Here is a 19,807-nt window from a genome sequence, read left to right as displayed (position 1 = left end):
GGTCCGCTGACTACAATCCAATGTAGGACAAGGATATCAGTGTGCTAACAAGGGCCAGCTGTAGCAAATATGGGCAGTTGGTAACATTTGTTTCCACAACAATCTATTTCTTCCAATTTTCATTTATAAATAATCATGAAGCAGCTGAATCTTGATGAAATTCAACAAAGTTACTCTGATGGCAATATAATTCATAACATGGTCCCTCGAAGGGCACTACACCAAGTCTTGAGCTTCAGAGGCAGACAGACTCCTTGCTCCGAGAAGACTATGAAAAGCAGGAGAAACGTAATGCTGAGTCATTTAGCCCATGACTTCTGTGTGTCTCGTATAAGAAATATGCTTACTATTTTTTTTAACAGATGGACTGTGGCTCCAAGTGAGTGAGGAAGGAAAAGACATCTGACCACAGAACCGGGAGCTGCTGTAGGAAAAGCAGCTGTGCGGCCCAGGCAGGACACGGTCTCCTATGCTTAGTTCCTTCGATGACAGAGTCATATGAAGCCCACACACAAAGTATGAGCTCACAGCTACAGCGCTGACTTTGGACACACGGATGGCCCCTCACACACGCACTGTCCTCCAGAGCTGTGTGGTGCCGGCTCACAGATGTGGGGCGCTAGCAGACTATCCTGGTGTGCTGGACCAGAAGGTAACTGGGAAATACAACCCAGTGCCTGGCGCTCCTACAGCAGCCAGACAGCTCTCTGGCCAGGGCTGAAGGGTGCACACTGCAGGCCTGTGAGCCACACGGTCTCACGGCAAGGACCCCTGTGGGGGGCCTGACATGAAGTGTGGCGGCAGGGAGGCCATGTGTAAATACAGGAATGTGGCTGCGTTCCTCTGTGATTTCCGTTTATAAGACAAGCAGGGGCAGGGAGGCCACAGCTTGCCAACCCCTGCTCCAGAGGCTCATAATCAATAGTGTAAAAGGAATTTATTCAGAATTGGCTAAAAAAGTAAAAGAACTTGTACTTTGGAAGCTACAGACATTCTGGGTGTTAACTGGTAATTATCCTATGGATAAAACACCAATAAAACATAAAATCATAAACCTCAACTATACCAACACTCACTGCATGGCCGACACAAAGGACAGGTTAAGGCACCGCGGGGAAAGCACCTGTGCTGCAGAAGAGGGCTTGGTTCCAATCCCATCTCCCCGGCTTCCTCCAGGCAGCAAAGCCTCCATCTCAAGGTCAGCCTGCGGCTCTGGCACCTTCATCAGGACCCTACTGACTGCACACATGGCTGCCTCTCGGCAGAGCGCCATCAGGTCAGCGCCAACGAAGCCTGGCGTGAGGTGAGCTAAGTGACGAAAATGAAAGGTTTCCGGAAGTCTTAGTTTTCTACACAAAGTTCGAAGTATTCTGTAGGAAAGACGGGAAAAATTCAGATTCCTTACCCAACAGAAAAACCAAGTCACTGAATATATTTGAGGTCAATTCTGCTTTTAGAGTAGATTAAATGGACACCGGCCAGAAACAGAAGCCACCAGACTCAAGCAAACCATGAATTCCACCCACCACAAAAAGCTGTAGCGACACACCCCTTACATCCAATTTTATATGAGGACAGTTACTTTTCCAACTTCATGGGATCACGCATGTAAGGAAGTCAGCTCATCGGAACCTCAACGTGGCACAGGCCAGTGATTCGTGGGCCTCCAGGTCATTCTTATGAAGGAGTCCCTTAACAATCTGTATAAGACCCAGTGAAGACAGTGAAAAAGCAGGAACGATGGTCAGGACAGAGGCTCTGAAGTCAGCTCTGCCACACAGTGACTTGCATGCCCCGGTTTCCTTACAGGTAAGCTATAAATTCCAGGAGTGCTCCACACAGGGTGAACACACACATGCAAGGCCCTCAGAATAGTGGCGGACCTACGGCCAGTGCCCAAGTGTTCGTTACTATTACAATTCACACACTGTGATATTCCAAATTAACTTGGAAAAGGAAATACATTTTGCAATTTCCAATTTTATAGGGGAAAGGAGTATTTTCAAGTGTCACGCTGATGGAGAGTGAGTTACAGAAAAGTCATCTGAGATCATGTAAGTGAACAGAAGGGAAGCAGGTGAACATTACTGACAAATGAAAAATTACTCAAGTACCCTCAAACCAGCAACCCAGAAAAGGCTCCATTGTAGAACCATTTCTTGAAGATTCAGACCGTATTCACTACATTGCACAAGAATACTAAGAAACTTGGAATGTTATGAAAAATAGCTCACACAAAGTAAATATCACCTGTTTCCCAGTTACAACTTCTATTTCTGAAGAAGTGTGGACACTTCTAGTTGTCATACTCTGGAAACTCCAGAGGAGGAGAAAATAACCAGTAAGAAAGTTCCAGTTTCAAGATGGTAGATGTTTCAGCCACATTTCCTCTGCCAGAAAAAAACCACCAAAGAGGCACAAACTTCACAGTGAATGGAACTAGGAGGCTGCCTGGACCCACCCCCCAACCCCGTTCTGGGAAGAACCGCAGGGAACTTGTAACACAAGGGTAAGGATCTGTCTGTATTCTTATAAGGACTTTAACAAGTTGTTAGCACTGGGCTTAGGTACAGGCTACAGGCTTGAGTGCTGCTATCTATATAGAGAGAGGTGTTTATGCTGCTTGGATACTGAAAAAACAGGTGTTGGGGGGGGCGGTTCTGAGGTTTTCATGTCTTCCTGGCAAAGAAGAGAAAGGACCCCCAAGACTGGGCTCTGTGTCAGCTCTAGCTGATGCCCTAAGGTTGCTAAATCCCTAAAAAGATTCAAATGTTGAGGGTTCCCAGAATAAATGATCTAGATTAATGCTGTCTTTGGCTATAAACAGGATGTGTTTTAACTAATTCTTTAATTTTTTTTTTTAATGTTTATTTGTTTTTGAGAGAGAGCATGAGCAAGGGAGAGGTAGAGAGAGAGGGAGATACAGAATCCGAAGCAGGCTCCAGGCTCCAAGCTGTCAGCACGGAGCCAGATGTGGGGCTCAAACTCACAAGCCATGAGATCACGACCTGAGCTGAAGTCAGACGCTTAACCGGCTGAGTTGCCCAGGTGCCCCTTAACTAATTCTTTGAAAATACACATTTTGGAAATTTTAGATTTATAGAATTATTGCAAAGACAGTACAGAGAGTTCTATATATCCCATACCCCTCTCTTAATAGGACAATTTTGAGGATTAGTGACCAAGAACTTTGTAGATTACCCCTCAACGGGGACTAGTCTGATATTTTTATGGTGATTAGACTAAGTTAAAGTGTTTTCAGGAAGATGGCAGAGGTGAAGCATCGTCCCCACCCATCCTATCAAGCGTACACATTGTCAGCACCCTTACCACCAGGATGCAAATGCCGACTACCAGGCCTGATGGGAAGGGTTTCCACTGTGGGAAATCCTTCTGCACTGTACTCTGGAAATAAGTCACCGTGCCCAGCTCACATTTAAGGAGTAGGCAGAGTTCACCTCTTTCAGGGCGGTGCATCCACATACATTATTTGGAATTCTTCTGCACCAGAGACTTGCCTCTTCTCACCCATTTACTTATTCAATCATGTATCCATACCAATACAGGCCAAGAGATATTTGACTGCGTGTACTCTCCAACCATGTTTATGAAGAACGGAAGTAGAGAATGCTAAATGCCCAAGAGAGGGCACAAAGTCAAAATCAACCCTTCTCAGAGAGGTGCACTAACAAGAAGGAAGTGTATCTGTCTGGCAAACTCCAAAGACCAGGAACAGGAGACATCGAAGTGCTGGACCATGGAAACTGGGGTCACAGCAGAGAGCCCAAAACCCAAGCGCTGGGAGTCCTGTGTAAGAAGTGCTAAGACTGCACATCCTCCCCATGCCGCCTGTCAGCAGGAGAGGAAGGTCTGGGCATGCACTCCGCCAGGACAAAAGGCTGTGCAGTTCCTCGGCACCTGCCTGTGTCGGAAGACTGGCCGCTAGACACACAGCCTGTGATGCGGTCCCAACATCTTTTTCTGAAAAATCTGAATGGACTCAACAAAAAGCATCTACAGAAATTGACACTTGGAGTTTTCTAAGTAAAAAGTTAGCTGGCCATCTGCTTTACAAGGGCACCCACACTTCAACAAAACAGCTTATATACTGCAGGTGTCCTATCAGCCTTGACTTAGAACCTCAGAAGAGGACTCCCATTCAAGGACAGCAGCAACAGGGACAACAGTGATCCCATGAGACACTGGTATTCTGACTTCACACCCGCTATTTCCCATTGCCTCTCACCATCACATAAGGTATGGGAGTATGGGACACACCCACACACTCGTGCACAGACACTTGGAGGAAACACAGAATGTGAAAAAAGTTGCAGGAAGGTTATCAAATGACAAAGACGTGGCAATCATGGAGTCTATAAAAGTTACAAAGGGAGAGAAAGGATGTGTGATCCTAACACGTGACTTGGGTTGGCAGCGAACAAGAACTGTGCAGAGACAGGAAAAGGCTACATGTGGTTATACTCAAAATCTGTGACGGTTTTATACTGCAAACCTATGGATGTGATTTGGACATCAAACGTATCTAAGAATTATTAGTGAGTGCATATGTTAAATAAAAGTTCTTCATCCATTAGATTCTGAAGTTCTATTGTGGAAACAATATGGTACCTGAGTTTGGCTTTAGACATTCCAGGAAAAAGCATGGGGGTTAGACAGAACAGGACTGAAATGGTGAGGACTGTCTGCCGCTGGGTGATAAGTAAGACCTGGGCAGGTTTTTTATTTTTTTTTATTTTTATTATTTATTTATTTCTAGGAAAGAGAGAGAGAGACAGCGTGAGCAGGGAAGGGTCAGAGAGAGAGGGAGACACAGACTCTGAAACAGGCTCCAGGCTCTGAGCTGGCAGTCAGCACAGAGCCCGACGCGGGGCTCGAACCCACGAACTGCGAGATCATGACCTAAGCGAAAGTCGGACGCTCAACCGACTAAGCCACCCAGGTGCCCCTGACCTGGGCAGGTTTTAAAGGCATGTCTGTAAGTTCTCGGCTCTCCTCTCCTGGAGTCTGGGCTGACCTCAGGGGCTGGTCAACAGCACAGAGCAGTGGGACAATGCTACGAGACTGCCCAGTTCTGGAAAGCCCAAACTGTCCCATGAAGGGAGCCACACAGAGAAGGGAGGTGAGGACACACATGTGGAGACACAGCCGAGCCAGGTGAGACAGGCAGGTGTGCAGACATGCAGAGCCTGGCTGCACCCAGCCCCAGCTGCAGTCTCTGCAACCACACAGGAGCTAGTGTGCAGAACTGACCAGCTAAGGCCTTTCTACATTCTCTACCCACAGGGCTTGTGAGAGACAATAAAATGACTGTTGCTCAAAGCCACTAAATTTTGCAGTGGTTTGTTCTGCAGTAACAGAAACTAGAAGAATTATATCCAACTGCTTTTGTGTATGCTAGAATGTTCCATAACAAGATGCTTTTCAAGTCCAGGAAAACAGGGGCACCTGGGTGGCTTAGCTGGTTAAGTGTCCGATTTTCGCTTAGGTCATGATCTCGTGGTTCGTGGGTTCGAGCCCCGCATCGGGCTCTGTGCTGACTGCCAGCTCAGAGCCTGGAGCCTATTTCGGAGTCTGTGTCTCCCTCTCTCTCTGACCCTCCTCTGCTCACACTGTCTCTCTCTCTTTCTCCTAGAAATAAATAAAAACTTAAATAAATAAATAAATAAAGTCCAGGAAAACACCAACAGCCACCTTAAAATTTCTACAAGTCAGAAGCTGTGCTGGGTGCATTAATACAATTCTTACGAGAAGCCTTTCAAAGCAGGAGTACTGTTCCCATCATACAGATAAAGCAAAGCACATGACTATTATTACTTTATTACAGGTAACCAAACAAAAGCTAGGACATGTTAGGTGTCTGGGAAAAGGCTGAGGGACGTGGGGCACAGCTCAGATTCTGGACCACCTCCTTCATGGACTCCAAGTTCCAGCACCTTCCTCCGCCTCCACCCCAGCTTGCCAAACGCTGGCTGTCTCTCCACTTCAGGCATCATCACCTGGTCCTGCTCTACCTCTGTGACCTCCGCTCGACACCCCACGCTCAGTCCACAGTCTCTCGTGAGTCTGCTCCTGGACTTCAGCAGGCACTTGAGTTCTCCCTCCTCGGCAAGTCCTCCCATTTCTATAACATAGACTCCACGGTCTATTGTATCTTTCTTTCTTTTAATGTTTGTTTATTTTTGACAGAGAAAGACAAGAGCATGAGTTGGGGAGGGGCAGAGAGAGGGAGACACAGAATCTGAAGCAGGCTCCAGGCTCTGATCTGGCAGCACAGAGCCCAACGTGGGGCTCGAACCCACAAACTGAGATCATGACCTGAGCGAAGCTGGCTGCTTAACCAAGTGAGCCACTCAGGCACCCCCTATTGTATCTTTCTTACGTGAAATTCTAAGTCTTCCTCCAGGCCTGAACCTAGATTGGGAAAAAAAAGTCCTAAGGCCAGGCCTACAGGTGCCATTCTGTACCCCAATCCTATAAGGTGCCTTAAGGTCCCATTATCCTAGCCTGGTCCCTTCAAATCATCCGGGAAAATCACTTCAGACCCTCATCCTCCTTCAGCCTCTGTCACATGACTCACTGTCATCAGTTGATCTCACCGCTTAATTCAGGAGTGAGCATGGCACCAATGAGCCCCCGAGCCTGCACACCCGCTTTCTCTCTGGGCCAAAGGGCCCACGGCCATAGCCAGTACCTTGCACGACCTCCAATTCCATCCCACTCGCTCCTTCCCACAACATTCAAAGTCACTCTGGTTTCTCTTGAGGGGTCCCCTCTGACACTCCAAAGGCCACCTTGCACGGCCGCTACTATCCCTCTCTTGCAGCCAAACTTTCCGTCGGTGAATCACGCACGTCTGCTTGCTTGACTGTGACTCTGCTCGGTCATCCTGCTCACACAGCTTTCGGTTAAGGTAACTGGCTGGCTGCTCCTTCCACGCCCTCAGCCCACCCCAGAGTCGCCGCTGCCGCTCTGGCCAACACGCTCCGCCTTCAGCAGCTCAGATGCCTCTAGCCTGCTGCTGATTCCCCAGGGTTCACCTCCTCAGAGCTCTGGACCCTCCCGATGGCCACCATGACGTTTCCACTCCCCTCCAGCTCACTGCCCCCATCCCCTCCATCTCTCCCCAGGTCCCCTCCTAAAACTTGCGTCCTCCACTATTTCCTATCCTCTCAGAGAAAACCAGCAGCATAGATGCTCAAATCAGAAACTTGAGGGGCGCCTGGGTGGCTCCGTTGGTTAAGCTTCGGGCTTTGCCTCAGGTCATGATCTCACAGTTCAAGATCACAGCCCCTCCCCTGGGTGAACCCTGCTTCTCTCTCTCTGCCCCTCCTGAGAGATTCTCTCTCTCCTGGCCCCTCACTCACTTGCACCCTCTCTCTCTCTCAAAAAATAAACAGAAATGGGACTATTCCTTCCTGCTCGATCATAGCTCTGACCTTCCATATGTACCTTCTGGCAAAAAATGCAACACACGGGGTCTACTGGCTAAACGACAGATTACTCCAGGTGTGCTCTACCTGTGTGCTCCCACCAGGACCGCCGCAGGTGCACTCCATTCACCTGCGCTCCCAGCGGGCACCGCTGCACTTATTGCCACCTATACTCCCATCTCCTTAAGCCCATCACCACCTCACCTGGATACCACAATAGCCTTGTCACTGAGTCACTAGAACCCATTCCTGCTCTTTTTTCCTTCATTCTTCATGCTGCAGCTACAGGGATCTGTTCCAAAACAAAGTCTGTTTCCATCACTGTCCTGCTTAATTTAATAGCTTTAATTCCTTCCCATCATTCACAAAGAGGTCCAAAATCCTTACCAAGTGTATGTGAACTGCCTTCTGCATACCTCGCCAGGCTTTCTGTGCCTTATCTCTTCTACAGCCATAGTGTTCCTCTTCTAGGTCCCTGGACTCACTGAGTTCAGTCACCTCAGGGCCTTTGCATATGCTACTCCTACCGGGAATACTCTTATCATCATGTGATCGGTTAATTGTTATTATTCTTAAAGTCTCAGCTTCCTCAGGGAACCCTTTAAGAAACCTCAGACCAGGTCTACTTTGTCTGATACATCCTACCTAAGACCCTGTTTCTTTCTTTTTGTATTCATCATTCTTCCAATCACGCACAGTAGTGACTGAAGTGCCAACCACTGTGCCTCCCTCCTTAGTATATTGAGTGTTAACTTTTCAGGATTAAATTGCAAAATGAAAAAGTACTAGAAATTTGTTGCAAAGTAAATAAAGTTAATATTCCTAAACTGTACTGTTAAAAATGGTTAACATGGGGGGGTACCTGGGTGGCTCAGTTGGTTAAGCGTCCAACTTCAGCTCAGGTCATGATCTCACAGTTTGTGGGTTCGAGCCCTGCGTCAGGCTCTGTGCTGACAGCTCAGAGCCTGGAGCCTGTTTCCAATTCTGTGTCTCCCTCTCTCTCTGACCCTCCTCTGCTTATGCTGTCTCTCTCTCTCTCTCAGAAATAAATAAAACATTAAAAAAAAATTTTTTAATGGTTAACATGGTAAATTTTATGTGTTTATTTTTACCAGAATAAATTTTTTCTNATCTGGATGTCCTCTTTGGAGAAGTGTCTCTTCATATCTTCTGCCCATTTCTTCACTGGGTTGTTTGTTTTTTGGGTGTGGAGTTTGGGGAGTTCCTTATAGATTCTGGATATTAACCCTTTATCTGATATGTCATTTACAACTACCAGAATAAGTTTTTTAATATACTCAAAAAATTGTCACTTGTGATTATATTTAAGAGCTATCATCTTTCAGGCTTTGAGCCCACTCTTCCCAACTGGCCTTAAACACAGTGGACATCTAAAATCCCTTTGGTCTGAGATACAATCCCTCTGCTGGCCGCAATAACTGAGCCAGACCACCTGGTCTATGTGAATCACCGATGTGAATGCCAACAGACCTCACGCTGCGTCTCACATGGAATTTGGACAAACTGACAACATGTGGCCATTAAGTAACCATCGATTTCAGAAATATCTGGACTACGTTAAGTATAAAGGAAAAAATGCAACTTTAGAGGAGAAAACTCTGACAAACTTAACCAAGTAACCAGACTTAACATGACCAATAATTACACAAAGGGACACTCTGAGCCTCCTGAGATGACGCTGAGGACAACTCACCACCCAGGCAGTATTTTGCCCAAAACGCCTAAGCTGAGACCTATCAGGAGGAAATGGTCACGTAAGTTTAAACTGTGAGGCACTTGGGAAATGTCAATGTCATGAAAGCACTTCCTCCCCAAAGAAGCAGATTAAGGTTAAAGGGTCACGTTGACTAAACAGTGGGTTTGATCCTGGAGTGCATTTTATGTGAAACACAAAACTATACAAAATCAAAAAGAAAACAATTAAAATGGACATTTTGGGGGCAACTGGGAAAATCAGAACAGACTGTATGTTAATATTCTTGTGTCAGTGTTGAATTTCCTGAAATGGTGTGAAACAGAGTAACCGTCAGCCACGGAAGCAGTTACAGATAAAGTGTCATCCTGTTGTCCATCATCTTCAAATGGCTTGGTGAAAACAAAAAAAGTATGAGCGTGCATGCACACACACACAAATAAACATAGGTTTTCTGCAGAGACTGAAAGGAAATCTGGACATGCTAGTGAGTGGTACCCCCAGCTGAGGGGCATACAGGTACTAATCGTACCGTTCTTTCAACTTTTTCATAGGTTTCAAATTTTTCAAACCACAGCCCTTAGCAGAAGCCCTTTAAGGACTCTGTCAAGGAAGGAACACCAGGTGGATGAACGAAGGGTCCCATCTAGCAGCAAAGAGGGGCCCCACATATCCATCTCCCTACAGAAGTTGTGCACTGGATGAAAAGGTTCAATAAAGGATACAGGCCTCTGGAAAGCAAGGACTCCTAATTCTTCATGGGCCTCATACCACCTTCCCGAGTGTACCAGCCCATGCCACACACTCAATACACGTTTGTGGAATGCATACAAACAACATAGATATTAACTATCATTTTGCTACAGGCTGAACACTACTAAACAAGCCTGAGTGGCTGCATGACTGTTTAAACACCATATCTGTGGGAGTCCAATCAGCACATGCACTTGACTGAATGTGGTAACCGAGGAAGAAACTGCTGAACAGTCAGGAACTAAAGCACATTACGTACGGGGAAAGGGAAGAAAGTCAATGTGCCCCCGCGTCACCCTCTCTCACCATGTGCCCTAAACAACTCCTCCTTCCTGCGTCTGCTAAGCCTCCTGCCTGTCACCCCTTCCCTCCCTCACCGTCCTGTGACTGTTTCTTCTCACTACATGCCATGTACTCCTCGAACCACATACACCAATTTTAGTGTCACTAACTTAAGGCCAAAGCCACGATAGACACGGTGTCACGGAAAACCCCTTTATCAGACCTCCACGCACTGCCTCAAAGGTGGCTCCTGCACCCTCCTTGCTTACTGAGACACTGGCGGCGATTTCTTTGCTCTACGGACATTCAAGCCCCATTACTAGGAAAGGCTGGTCTTGCAAAAAAAAACCAGTCAGCTTTCAACTCTCCAGCTGCCTTTTGTCACAAAACCTGTGGTCTTAGGCAGGTTAGTGCTTGACTTAAATGACAAGTGGGCCAGCGAGCATTCTCCTTCCCCAGGTGGCCACACTGTCCTTACGGTGATCTGCAGGCTCCATGACACCAGCCACCGTCAGTAGGGCCAGACCAAGCGTTATACATCCTTACACCACTATCACTACGGGGAAAACAGCTTCAAACAATGACCCTATTATTGACAAGCACATTAGTTTCTTAAGCATTAATATAAAGAGGGCCTTTTCCTGTCCAAATCAAGGTTACTGGGACAAGAACAAAGAGAAAAGAAAAGGCTACATCGTTTTTGTCACCCCTCGTTTTCAAAGCATTTGGTTCAGATGACACTGTGACATACAAAGAGTGTACCTTTCCCTGGATGCTTCATCCGGGATACCCAGGCATATTTCTCGGTCGAACCTTCCTGCACGTCTCAAAGCAGGGTCTAATGAGTCCGGGCGGTTAGTGGCTCCAATAACTAGGACCTGAGCTGTGGCAGCCATGGTATTCAGATCTAGTAAGAAGCAGACACAGGATGAGTGATGGATAAGACCCTATAGATGGAGGATAATCAAGTTTACAGAAGTGGGTTAAGTGGTTAGAGAGAGCAGTTTATGTTTTGATGGCAATGTGTACGTGAAACTATCATTTACCAATTATCTCATATGTGAAAGATGTGAAGAAAACACACAATTTTGTCCTCAGGAAGTTCACAATCTAACGGAGAAAGCCATGGGACACATTCTGTGACACACAGTAATAGGTTTAAACAAAGCATCACAGGAATCTGATGGAAAAGTGCACAGATTCTGACGGAGGACCGAGGGAGATTCATGGAGGACGTGATGTGTGGGGAAAGCCTTGAAGGATGAGGACGCCAATAAGTAGACACACGTTACGAAATCCACATGAAGACATGGCGTGAGTGACAGCACAGGCATGAACACGCGTGTCGGGCTCAGACTGGGGAGCAGCTCTGCAGCGGAATGTGCCAGGAATGAGCAGTGCAGGTCTCACAGCAGACACGTGGCATGGGATGGGGTGCGCTACCATCTGTGCTGCTCGGGCTTAATCTAGACACAGTTGTAGGAATGACAGACTGCATGGCCCCAGGTGTAACTTTCCCGTGGTTTACTGCTCTCAACTGAACCAGGGTGGGTCAGTGGGGAGTGTGAGGTCATGCTCCTCACGGGTAACAAGGTAGTAAGATGCTAAGTACTTTGACAGCTGAGATATGAGAAACTTGTAGAATATTCCTTAGCCAACAGGAAGCCAGGAAAGGGTTTTTCTGATAAGGTTTATGTTTCGGAAAAACAATTTTAATCGTAATTTGAACAGAGTAAAGAGGAATACAGGGAAGAGCTGGCTGTGGTCTGATCCCAGCCATCAGGTGAGAGGAGAGAAAGAAGGAAGGTGGGGAAGAAACAGGAAATGGTCAGGTCCAGGGTAGCTGCAGGCACAGCAGAGGGGACAGAGAAGGGAGAGACCAGAGGACCTCATTTGGACGACAAGGAGGGTGGGGGTGCTGCTGGCCGAGTGCAGAAACAGGAGGGAAGGGAAAGGGACAGAGGGGGTATCGGAGGAGAGGGCCTGGACTCAGACAGACTGACTGTGATGGATCTCACAGGCAGGCAGGAACAGGCATTTGACGCTTCTTGAGGTTACAGATGGAATTCGTGTCTCATGGAGAGCTGCACGGGAGATGGCTGAGAGACAAGCAGAAGGAGACCGAGTACGAAGCCTGCAGAGCACCTCCGTTTGGAGCACTGGGGAGGAGGGACGTAATGGAAGGGGACTGGTCAGGCTCCGCCGGAGAGCCAAGAAGAGGCCAGAAAGACAGCAGTGGCACTCAAGCCACGTGTGTCAACAACAACCAGGATGAGGGGGTTGGCCACATCAAGCGCCATTGAGAACCACCAAACTGACACGTGTTGGCTGCTGCTCACTGCCTGCCAGGTACCAGGGTACAGCTGCCCGCAGCCAGCCCCGCCACACCGGCAAGCGATAGGTGTATAGACGAGGAAACTAAAAAACAAAGGTTTGGAAAGGTAAGTGCTGTGATGCCCCCCAATCATTCCAGACTTCGCTTCAAAACGATGGTGGAGGCAGACGTGGAAGAGAAATACAAATGTGTTTACTTGACAGTGACTACACCTTTGGTAAACCTTGGAGTGAGAAGAGAGGCACAAGGTGGAAGGTTTCAGTGACACAGGAAGGCTCTTAAATCTTGCTGATAACTGCATAAAAACGCAAGGAAGCGGTTGTGCTATGAGGTCACGGAACAAGCAAAAGAAAGTACAGGAAATGAGCTGGTACCTCATGCTTCAGGCAGCATCACGAGCTGCACGCAGGCGTTCACGTGAGGACAGTCTGCGTGTGCTCAATGCCCCCGGGGCTGAGGCCGGGATGGGACCAAGTGTGCCCCGCTGCTGGGTCATGTGAGTTCTAACGCCCGCAGCCAAGAGAGCGAGCAGGGGATGCTGACGTACAAGAGGAGAACTCTGCCCTGAAGAGTACCCCGCAGCAGTGAAACAGGAGAATAAAAGGCATTCAAACGGCAACATTTCCCACAAGTACTGTTAAGATACAAGCAACAAGGGGCGCCTAGGGGGCTCAGTCGGTTGAATGTCCAACTCTTGATTTCAGCTCAGGTCGTGATCTCACAGGTTGTGAGTCTGCTTGGGATTCTCTCTCTGTCTGTGTGCCTCCCCACAACGGCTCTCATGTGCCTGCATGCTCATGCTCTCTCTCTCTCAAAACAAACAAACAAACAAACAAAAAAGATACAACAACAGATTATACAGAAGAAGATATATGGTGCAATCCTAGCATTGTAAGACGCAAAACAACATCAGTACATTTCTGTGTATGAATGCATTAAAATAACTAAGATGCACTCCAAAAAATTAATGATACGATTCTTTATGAAAAGGATTTTGTACTCTCAGTTTTACTTTACCTGAATACCTCGTATCCTCACGTGCTACTTACATGTTAAAATAAACACAATTTATTATTTTAAAATAAACTTAGTGTTTTTTAAAAAATTTTTTAATGTTTTATTAGAGAGAGAGAGAGAGAGACAACGTGAGCAGGGGAAGGTCAGAGAGAGAGGTAGATGCAGAGTCTGAAACAGGCTCCAGGCTCTGAGCTGTCAGCACAGAGCCTGACGCGGGGCTCGAGCCTACGAACCGTGAGATCATGGCCTGAGCCGAAGCTGGACGCTTAAGCGACTGAGCCACCCAGGTGCCCCAAAGTGTACTTAATATTTTAAACTGACCGTCCATGCAGGTTAGGAGCTGGGCCACAATCCTTCGCTCCATATCTTTTGAAGCAACTTCTCTTTTGGGGGTAATGGCATCGATTTCATCAATAAAGAAGACACAGGGTGCATTTGACTGGAAATAAAAGTACCACAGAAGGCCATCATCAATATACTCCTTTGACTGCAGCAGTCTGAAACAATCTTGTCACTCCGGTCATTCGCCAAGAGAACAACACTAAAGAAGGCAGTTCGCAGTGCTGTGCCTTCGGACGCGGACAGAGGACAGTGGGAGACAGCACAAAGGATTCCAGCTTGCAACCTCTTGCACCATGGGGTGCCATGGTCTGCAGGGACCAAGTCACTGACATTCTTCCATAAATGAGGTGTATCTGTGATGCTATGAAATACAAACAGGGAGCAGATGCGTGTCAGGCTAGAAAACCTCCCTGAGCAGAGGCCAGTACCTCCTGGCTGTGTGGACCACACTGGGTACGGAGGGTGGTAAAGACCGGGACGTCAGTGTGGACAGCGAGCACCTCCGCCAGGGGTCTTCTTCAAAGCAAGAACCTGAAGGCGTGGACAGAGCAGGCGAAGACAGAATATGGGCCACCTGGGGCAAAGTCACAGACACAGTGCTTGCCAGCAGCTGGGGGAGGTGGGTGCGGGGCAGTGGCTCACAAGTGTGAGTTCAGGCTAGGGAGAGGAGTGTGGGTGGCGGTTACACAGCATCTGAGTGCACTTCTGTCACACCACACAACTGTTGAAAATGGCAACAAACAAAAAGGAGGATCAGATAACGTAAAAATTTAGCTAAAAATACCTAGACACACAATCTGCAGCATGGCTCATTCCTAGCTATTTGGTGACACTGACTTTGCTGAGTCAGACTCTCAGCCTGGCTAAGGCATCTCAACAGCACTGGGGCCCCCCAATTTAAGGGGGAAATCTGCCCATCACCAGTGGGCTGTCTTCCCAGCCTCCTCATGACAACACACACGAAGGAGCATCTACGACTACTGCATGCAGTACCCAGATATGAGAGTGAGTTACAGAAAGCGAGATCGCAGAAGGTACAGCAGTCTCTGTCTAGGACCCAGAAACCTCAGAGCAAAAGAGGAAAGAAGTGTGAGTGATGGGGGTCAGGATTTAGCCGAAGGAAAGCATACATTTTCAACAAAGAACCATGTGACCTGCTTGGACTTTCTGATCCACACACTTTCCTGCACACCTTCATTAGGTACCAAGGGGACCAGGAGAGAGGGGACCAGACCCCGCATTCAGCGAGCATCTGCTGTGAGGCACCACGCCAGTGCGGCTCTGCTTCAGAGAGACACAGAACCAGCAACCAAATGGTGCCATTTGCCTCTGAGTCTTGTCCATCACGGTTTCATCGTAAACATGGAACTGCCCCCTGTCCCTGGCTGTCTATGCCCATCGTCTCACCATAAACACGGAACTGCCTCCTGTCCCTGGTTGTCCACGCCCACTTAACAACTCAAGCCAGCTCACTGGGGAGAGGGTAGCATCTGGAAGAGTTCAGCCCTGCTCTGCACAGTACCCTGCCTGCCCCTTCTCGGCATCTTCCCGGTGCTGTCCACATCTCTGCCAATGTCAGTTTACAGAGCAAACCAAAACCATGGCTTATACAGTTCCAATTTTAAAAAATATTTTCTCTGAATCACTAAATCCTACACATGAAACTAATGTTACACTGTATGTTAACTAGAATTTAAATAAAAGCTTGGAAGGAAAAAACTATTTTCTCAATTATTACTAAAATACAAGTTTTCTTTTAATTTATTACCAGCTTCTATACTGACCATGTTCACCAGCCCTTACATATTCAGGGTGTAAATAAAGACATAAAGTTGATCTTTTCACTTTTTCTTAGTTTTAACCATAGTGACTCTCAAGTGTGCACAATGTCAAGTGTGCACGTCAAATGTGCACAATGTCACAGCATCTACAGGGCATCTGCCATGTGCTGGGGACACCACTGAGGGTTTGTAAGAATCTTCGCATTTAATATCCTCAAACTGCCATGAGATTTGAGTAATATTATTTTCTTAAATGGATTTGAGAGAAAGGAAAGAGCACATGTGCAAGCGGGGAAGGGGCACAGAGAGAATCTCAAGCTGTCAGTGCAGAGCCTGACGAGGCTCCCAAGACCATGAAATCATGACCTGAGCTGAAATCAAGAGTTGGACGCTTAACTGACTGCATCAGTTACTCCTTGAGTAATATTATTTACCCAGCTTCCTGGTGAGGAAACTAAAGGTTATAGTGGTTAAACCTCTCTTGTCCACGATCAGGCGGTCAGTGCGTGGCAGCACAAGGACTGGAGACCATGTCTCCGACTGGCAGGCACAGGCCTGTAACCATCACATATCCATGTTCCTAAACACCCACACATTTTTTTTTTTTTTTTTTTTAATATTTTTATTTATTTCTAGGAGAGAGAGAGACAGCGTGAGCAGGGGAGGGTCAGAGAGAGAGGGAGTCACAGACTGAAACAGGCTCCAGGCTCTGAGCTGGCAGTCAGCACAGAGCCCGACGCGGGGCTCGAACCCACAAACTGCGAGATCATGACCTAAGCGAAAGTCGGACGCTTAACCGACTAAGCCACCCAGGCGCCCCACTAAACACCCACATCTTAATAGCATGAATTACAATTAGGATAAAACCCAATCTCGTAATTTCTCTGGTAACAGGATTTTCTTTGTACAGGTTCAATTAGGCAAACAGAGAAGAGTTTACCCTGGCATTTCTATGGTTGTTTTTATAATGTGATAAACCTAAATGCTAAAAACTTTCACACAGCTTACAAGTTGTTTGATAACTTAATTTGTGCAAAGGGAAAAAAAAATCTCACAAGGATAATCTATTTTCTTTCTTTTTTTTTTAATGTTTATTTATTTTTGTGGGGTGCCTGGGTGGCTCAGTTTGTTAAGGTGACTCTTGCTTTCAGCTCAGGTCATGAACTCATGGTTCATGAGTTTGAGCCCCACATTGGGTTCTGTGCTGGCAGCACAGAGCCTGCTTGGGATTCTCTCTTTCTGTCTGCCCCTTCCCTGTACACGCTGTCTCTGTCTCTCAAAAGTAAATAAACTTAAAAAAAATTTTTTTTCAATATTTATTTTTGAAAGAACACATGCACACATGCTAGTGGGGGAGGGGCAGAGGATCTGAAGCAGGCTCTGCACTGATAGCAGAGATCCTGATGTAGGGCTTGAACCCACGAACTGTGAGATCATGACCTGTGCCAAAGTAAGATGGTTAACCAACTGAGCCACCCAGGTGCCCCAGGATACCTATTTTTAGTAAATCCCCACTGGGTATGACAGCCCAGAACTTCTCACCAATTAGTTACACTTGATTTCAGATTAAACAGACTATGTTATCAAACAGTCTGTATCAGTGGATCTACTTTAAATATTTAGCCATCTCGGGTAACAAATCACCACGCTTACAAGAGGATGGCCATGATCAAGCTAACAGACACTGGCCCTGGACGAGACAGGCTCTCCGTTGTAACCCCACATGACCAGACGGTCCGACGTGGGTCACTAGCCGACTCACCACCGCCTGCTCAAACAAGTCTCTCAGCTTCTGTTCAGACTCCCCAGACACTCCAGATACAATCTCCGTGGCGGCTACTTTCAGAATTGGGAGGTCCAGTTCCTGGGGACAAACACATAAAAGCATGACCATTTTGAAATTTTACCTTCCCTTCCTTTTCCTTATTCAATCCCTCTCTCAAAAGTGAAAAAAAAAATTTAAATTTATTTATTTATTTTGAGAAAGAGAGAAAGCACATGGGGGGGTAGACAGAGAGAGGGAGAGAGAGAGAAGAGGAAGAAGAGGGAGGGGGAGGGAGGGAGAGAGAGGGAGAGAGGAGGACAGAGGAGGGGAGAGAGAGAAAGAGGAGGAGAGGGGGAGAGAGTGGGGGAGACAGAGAGAGAGAGAGAATCCCAAATAGTCTCTACACCATCAGAACAGAGCCTGACGTGGGGCTCAAATTCACGAACCATGAGATTATGACCTGAGTGGAAGTCAGATGCTTAACCAACTAAGCCACCCTGGAGCCCCTCAAAATTGAATTTTTTAAATGATCTCTTTTCTGAGGAACTTCATCTTTTCTGTCGGTCCGATGAAAACCATTATTTAAAAATCTACAGTTTTTTTCAAACACAGAGACTAGATACTTCCACTCATTTTTACTTCATTGGAGTCATGGTGAAATTGTTGTTACCTCTTCTGAATAAAGGGTCTTGAATCTCCAGAGACATGTTTCCCCTTGACTTACAGCTGAGCTAGAACAATTTAACAGGAAAGGGCAGGGGTTGTGACAGTGTCTCCTGCTCATCCTACAGGCACTTCTCACCCCTGCACCCAGAGGAGGAGCCAGTTAGGAGTCGGAGGACAGGTTCCTCTCACAAAGGAGGAGCAGCCGCTGCGGCCCACCAGCATGGATGGTGACAAGCCTGCCTAAACCCTACTCATCCTCAGGCTATTCTGAAAATCACTTCCTCAACCATGGACAACCTGGGACCAGCCAGCATCCCGCACTTCCTGTCTCCCCCTCATTTCCACGAAGATCGTGCACAACGTTTACTTGTATGATGGCTGCTTAATGTCGGCCTCTCCTATTAGAATGAAAAGCTCTTTGAATGTAAAGCCTGGGTTTTCTGTACTTACCACTGTTTTCCAGCGTCTGCCATGCAGCTGTTATAGGGCACTTTGTTCAACAAAGAACAAGTGAAGCAAACCCGTTGCCCCTTAAGAGCGCTGATATCTCAGAACACTAACCTATTAGCTACTGTAATACACTACTCTTCGACCTGGAGTCACTGGGACATTTTGCATTTACCACTGAACAGTTTCCAAAAAAACTGATGGGATGAAAATAAGGTTGCTAACTTTTTATTTTGTCAACTAAATGTTATTACCATCTCAGAAACGTTATTTTAACGCTAATAAGTATAAGAACATGACTCTGAATGGAAATTTTCAGTATATTTATCTCTGTGAAAAACAATACAATCCTTGGCTTCCTCATTTATTGCTTTTGAGAACCACTGGCTTAAAGGGAAGGAGAAGGAACTAAAACGTACATGGTGTTAAAAAAAAAAAAAAAAGGGTGTTTACAGCCGTATTATTTTGCTTCCCATCCAACCTTTGCCATATAAATTATTGGATGTATTAAAAAATAGCATCTCAAGAAGAGCAGAATGAAAGAGGTGAAAGATGAAGAGAGGATCAATCCTCCTGAGAATATGCCAAGTTTGGTTCAAGTTGACCAAAGAGGAAAACAAAGACAAACAGAACAAAAGCAATAGCAGCAAGTGCGTGTCGGCAAAGCTCACCCCTGCAATGGCATGTGCGAGCAAGGTCTTCCCGCAGCCTGGAGGCCCATGAAGGAGAACCCCACGTGGCGGGGTGGCGCCCAGGTGGTGGTACACCTCCGGGTGACGCATGTGGATGAGCATCTTGCAGACTTCCTAGCAGGGAATAAACAGGAAAGCGGTCTTTCACAGCCCAAGAGAGAAGGAATCCAAGTGGAAGGAAACCTCTATTCTCTAACACAGCAGACTGACATATGACCTTGAGCCCCAGCTCTGGGACCTATGTGGGACTCCAGGAACCTCTCTGAGCCTCCGTGTCCTCAGCTGTAGTATGTACCCTGCACAGATGATGAAAAGTAACCAGCATTGTAACTGGTATAGAGTAGCCACTAGGCAATAAATAAAAGGATCCCTTACACTTCTGGTAGTGCATTTGAGTTTCTAGGAATTTGTCCACTTCCTCCAGATTGCTCAGTTTGTTGGCATATAATTTTTCATAGTACTGTTTGTATAAAATAGTATTACTTACAAAGCACGAATCTTACGTACACCATAATTAGTGGTGGAAAAGCTGAAGGTACCATTTCTTCTCTCCCTCAGCACC

At 46.8% G+C, this 19,807-nt stretch overlaps 1 protein-coding gene across 3 annotated transcripts in view; it reads right to left on the bottom strand.

Moving 5' to 3' along the window:
- NVL (nuclear VCP like) overlaps nt 1-19,807 on the bottom strand; it is an 84,711-nt gene that overhangs the window by 49,887 nt on the left and 15,017 nt on the right. For all 3 annotated transcript variants that reach the window (XM_077779860.1, XM_077779862.1, XM_077779861.1), the window contains 5 exons: nt 19,225-19,359; nt 17,438-17,539; nt 13,874-13,991; nt 10,963-11,107; nt 1,124-1,370 (listed from right to left, as the gene is read on the bottom strand). In XM_077779860.1, coding sequence (XP_077635986.1) covers nt 1,124-1,370; nt 10,963-11,107; nt 13,874-13,991; nt 17,438-17,539; nt 19,225-19,359 — 747 coding nt within the window. The remainder of the gene's footprint in view (nt 1-1,123; nt 1,371-10,962; nt 11,108-13,873; nt 13,992-17,437; nt 17,540-19,224; nt 19,360-19,807) is intronic.

This window comes from Crocuta crocuta, unplaced genomic scaffold (assembly GCF_008692635.1).
Source record: "Crocuta crocuta isolate KB4526 unplaced genomic scaffold, BGI_CrCroc_1.0 scaffold322, whole genome shotgun sequence".
NCBI lineage: Eukaryota > Metazoa > Chordata > Mammalia > Carnivora > Hyaenidae > Crocuta > Crocuta crocuta.
This window is presented reverse-complemented; position numbering and strand designations above follow the sequence as displayed.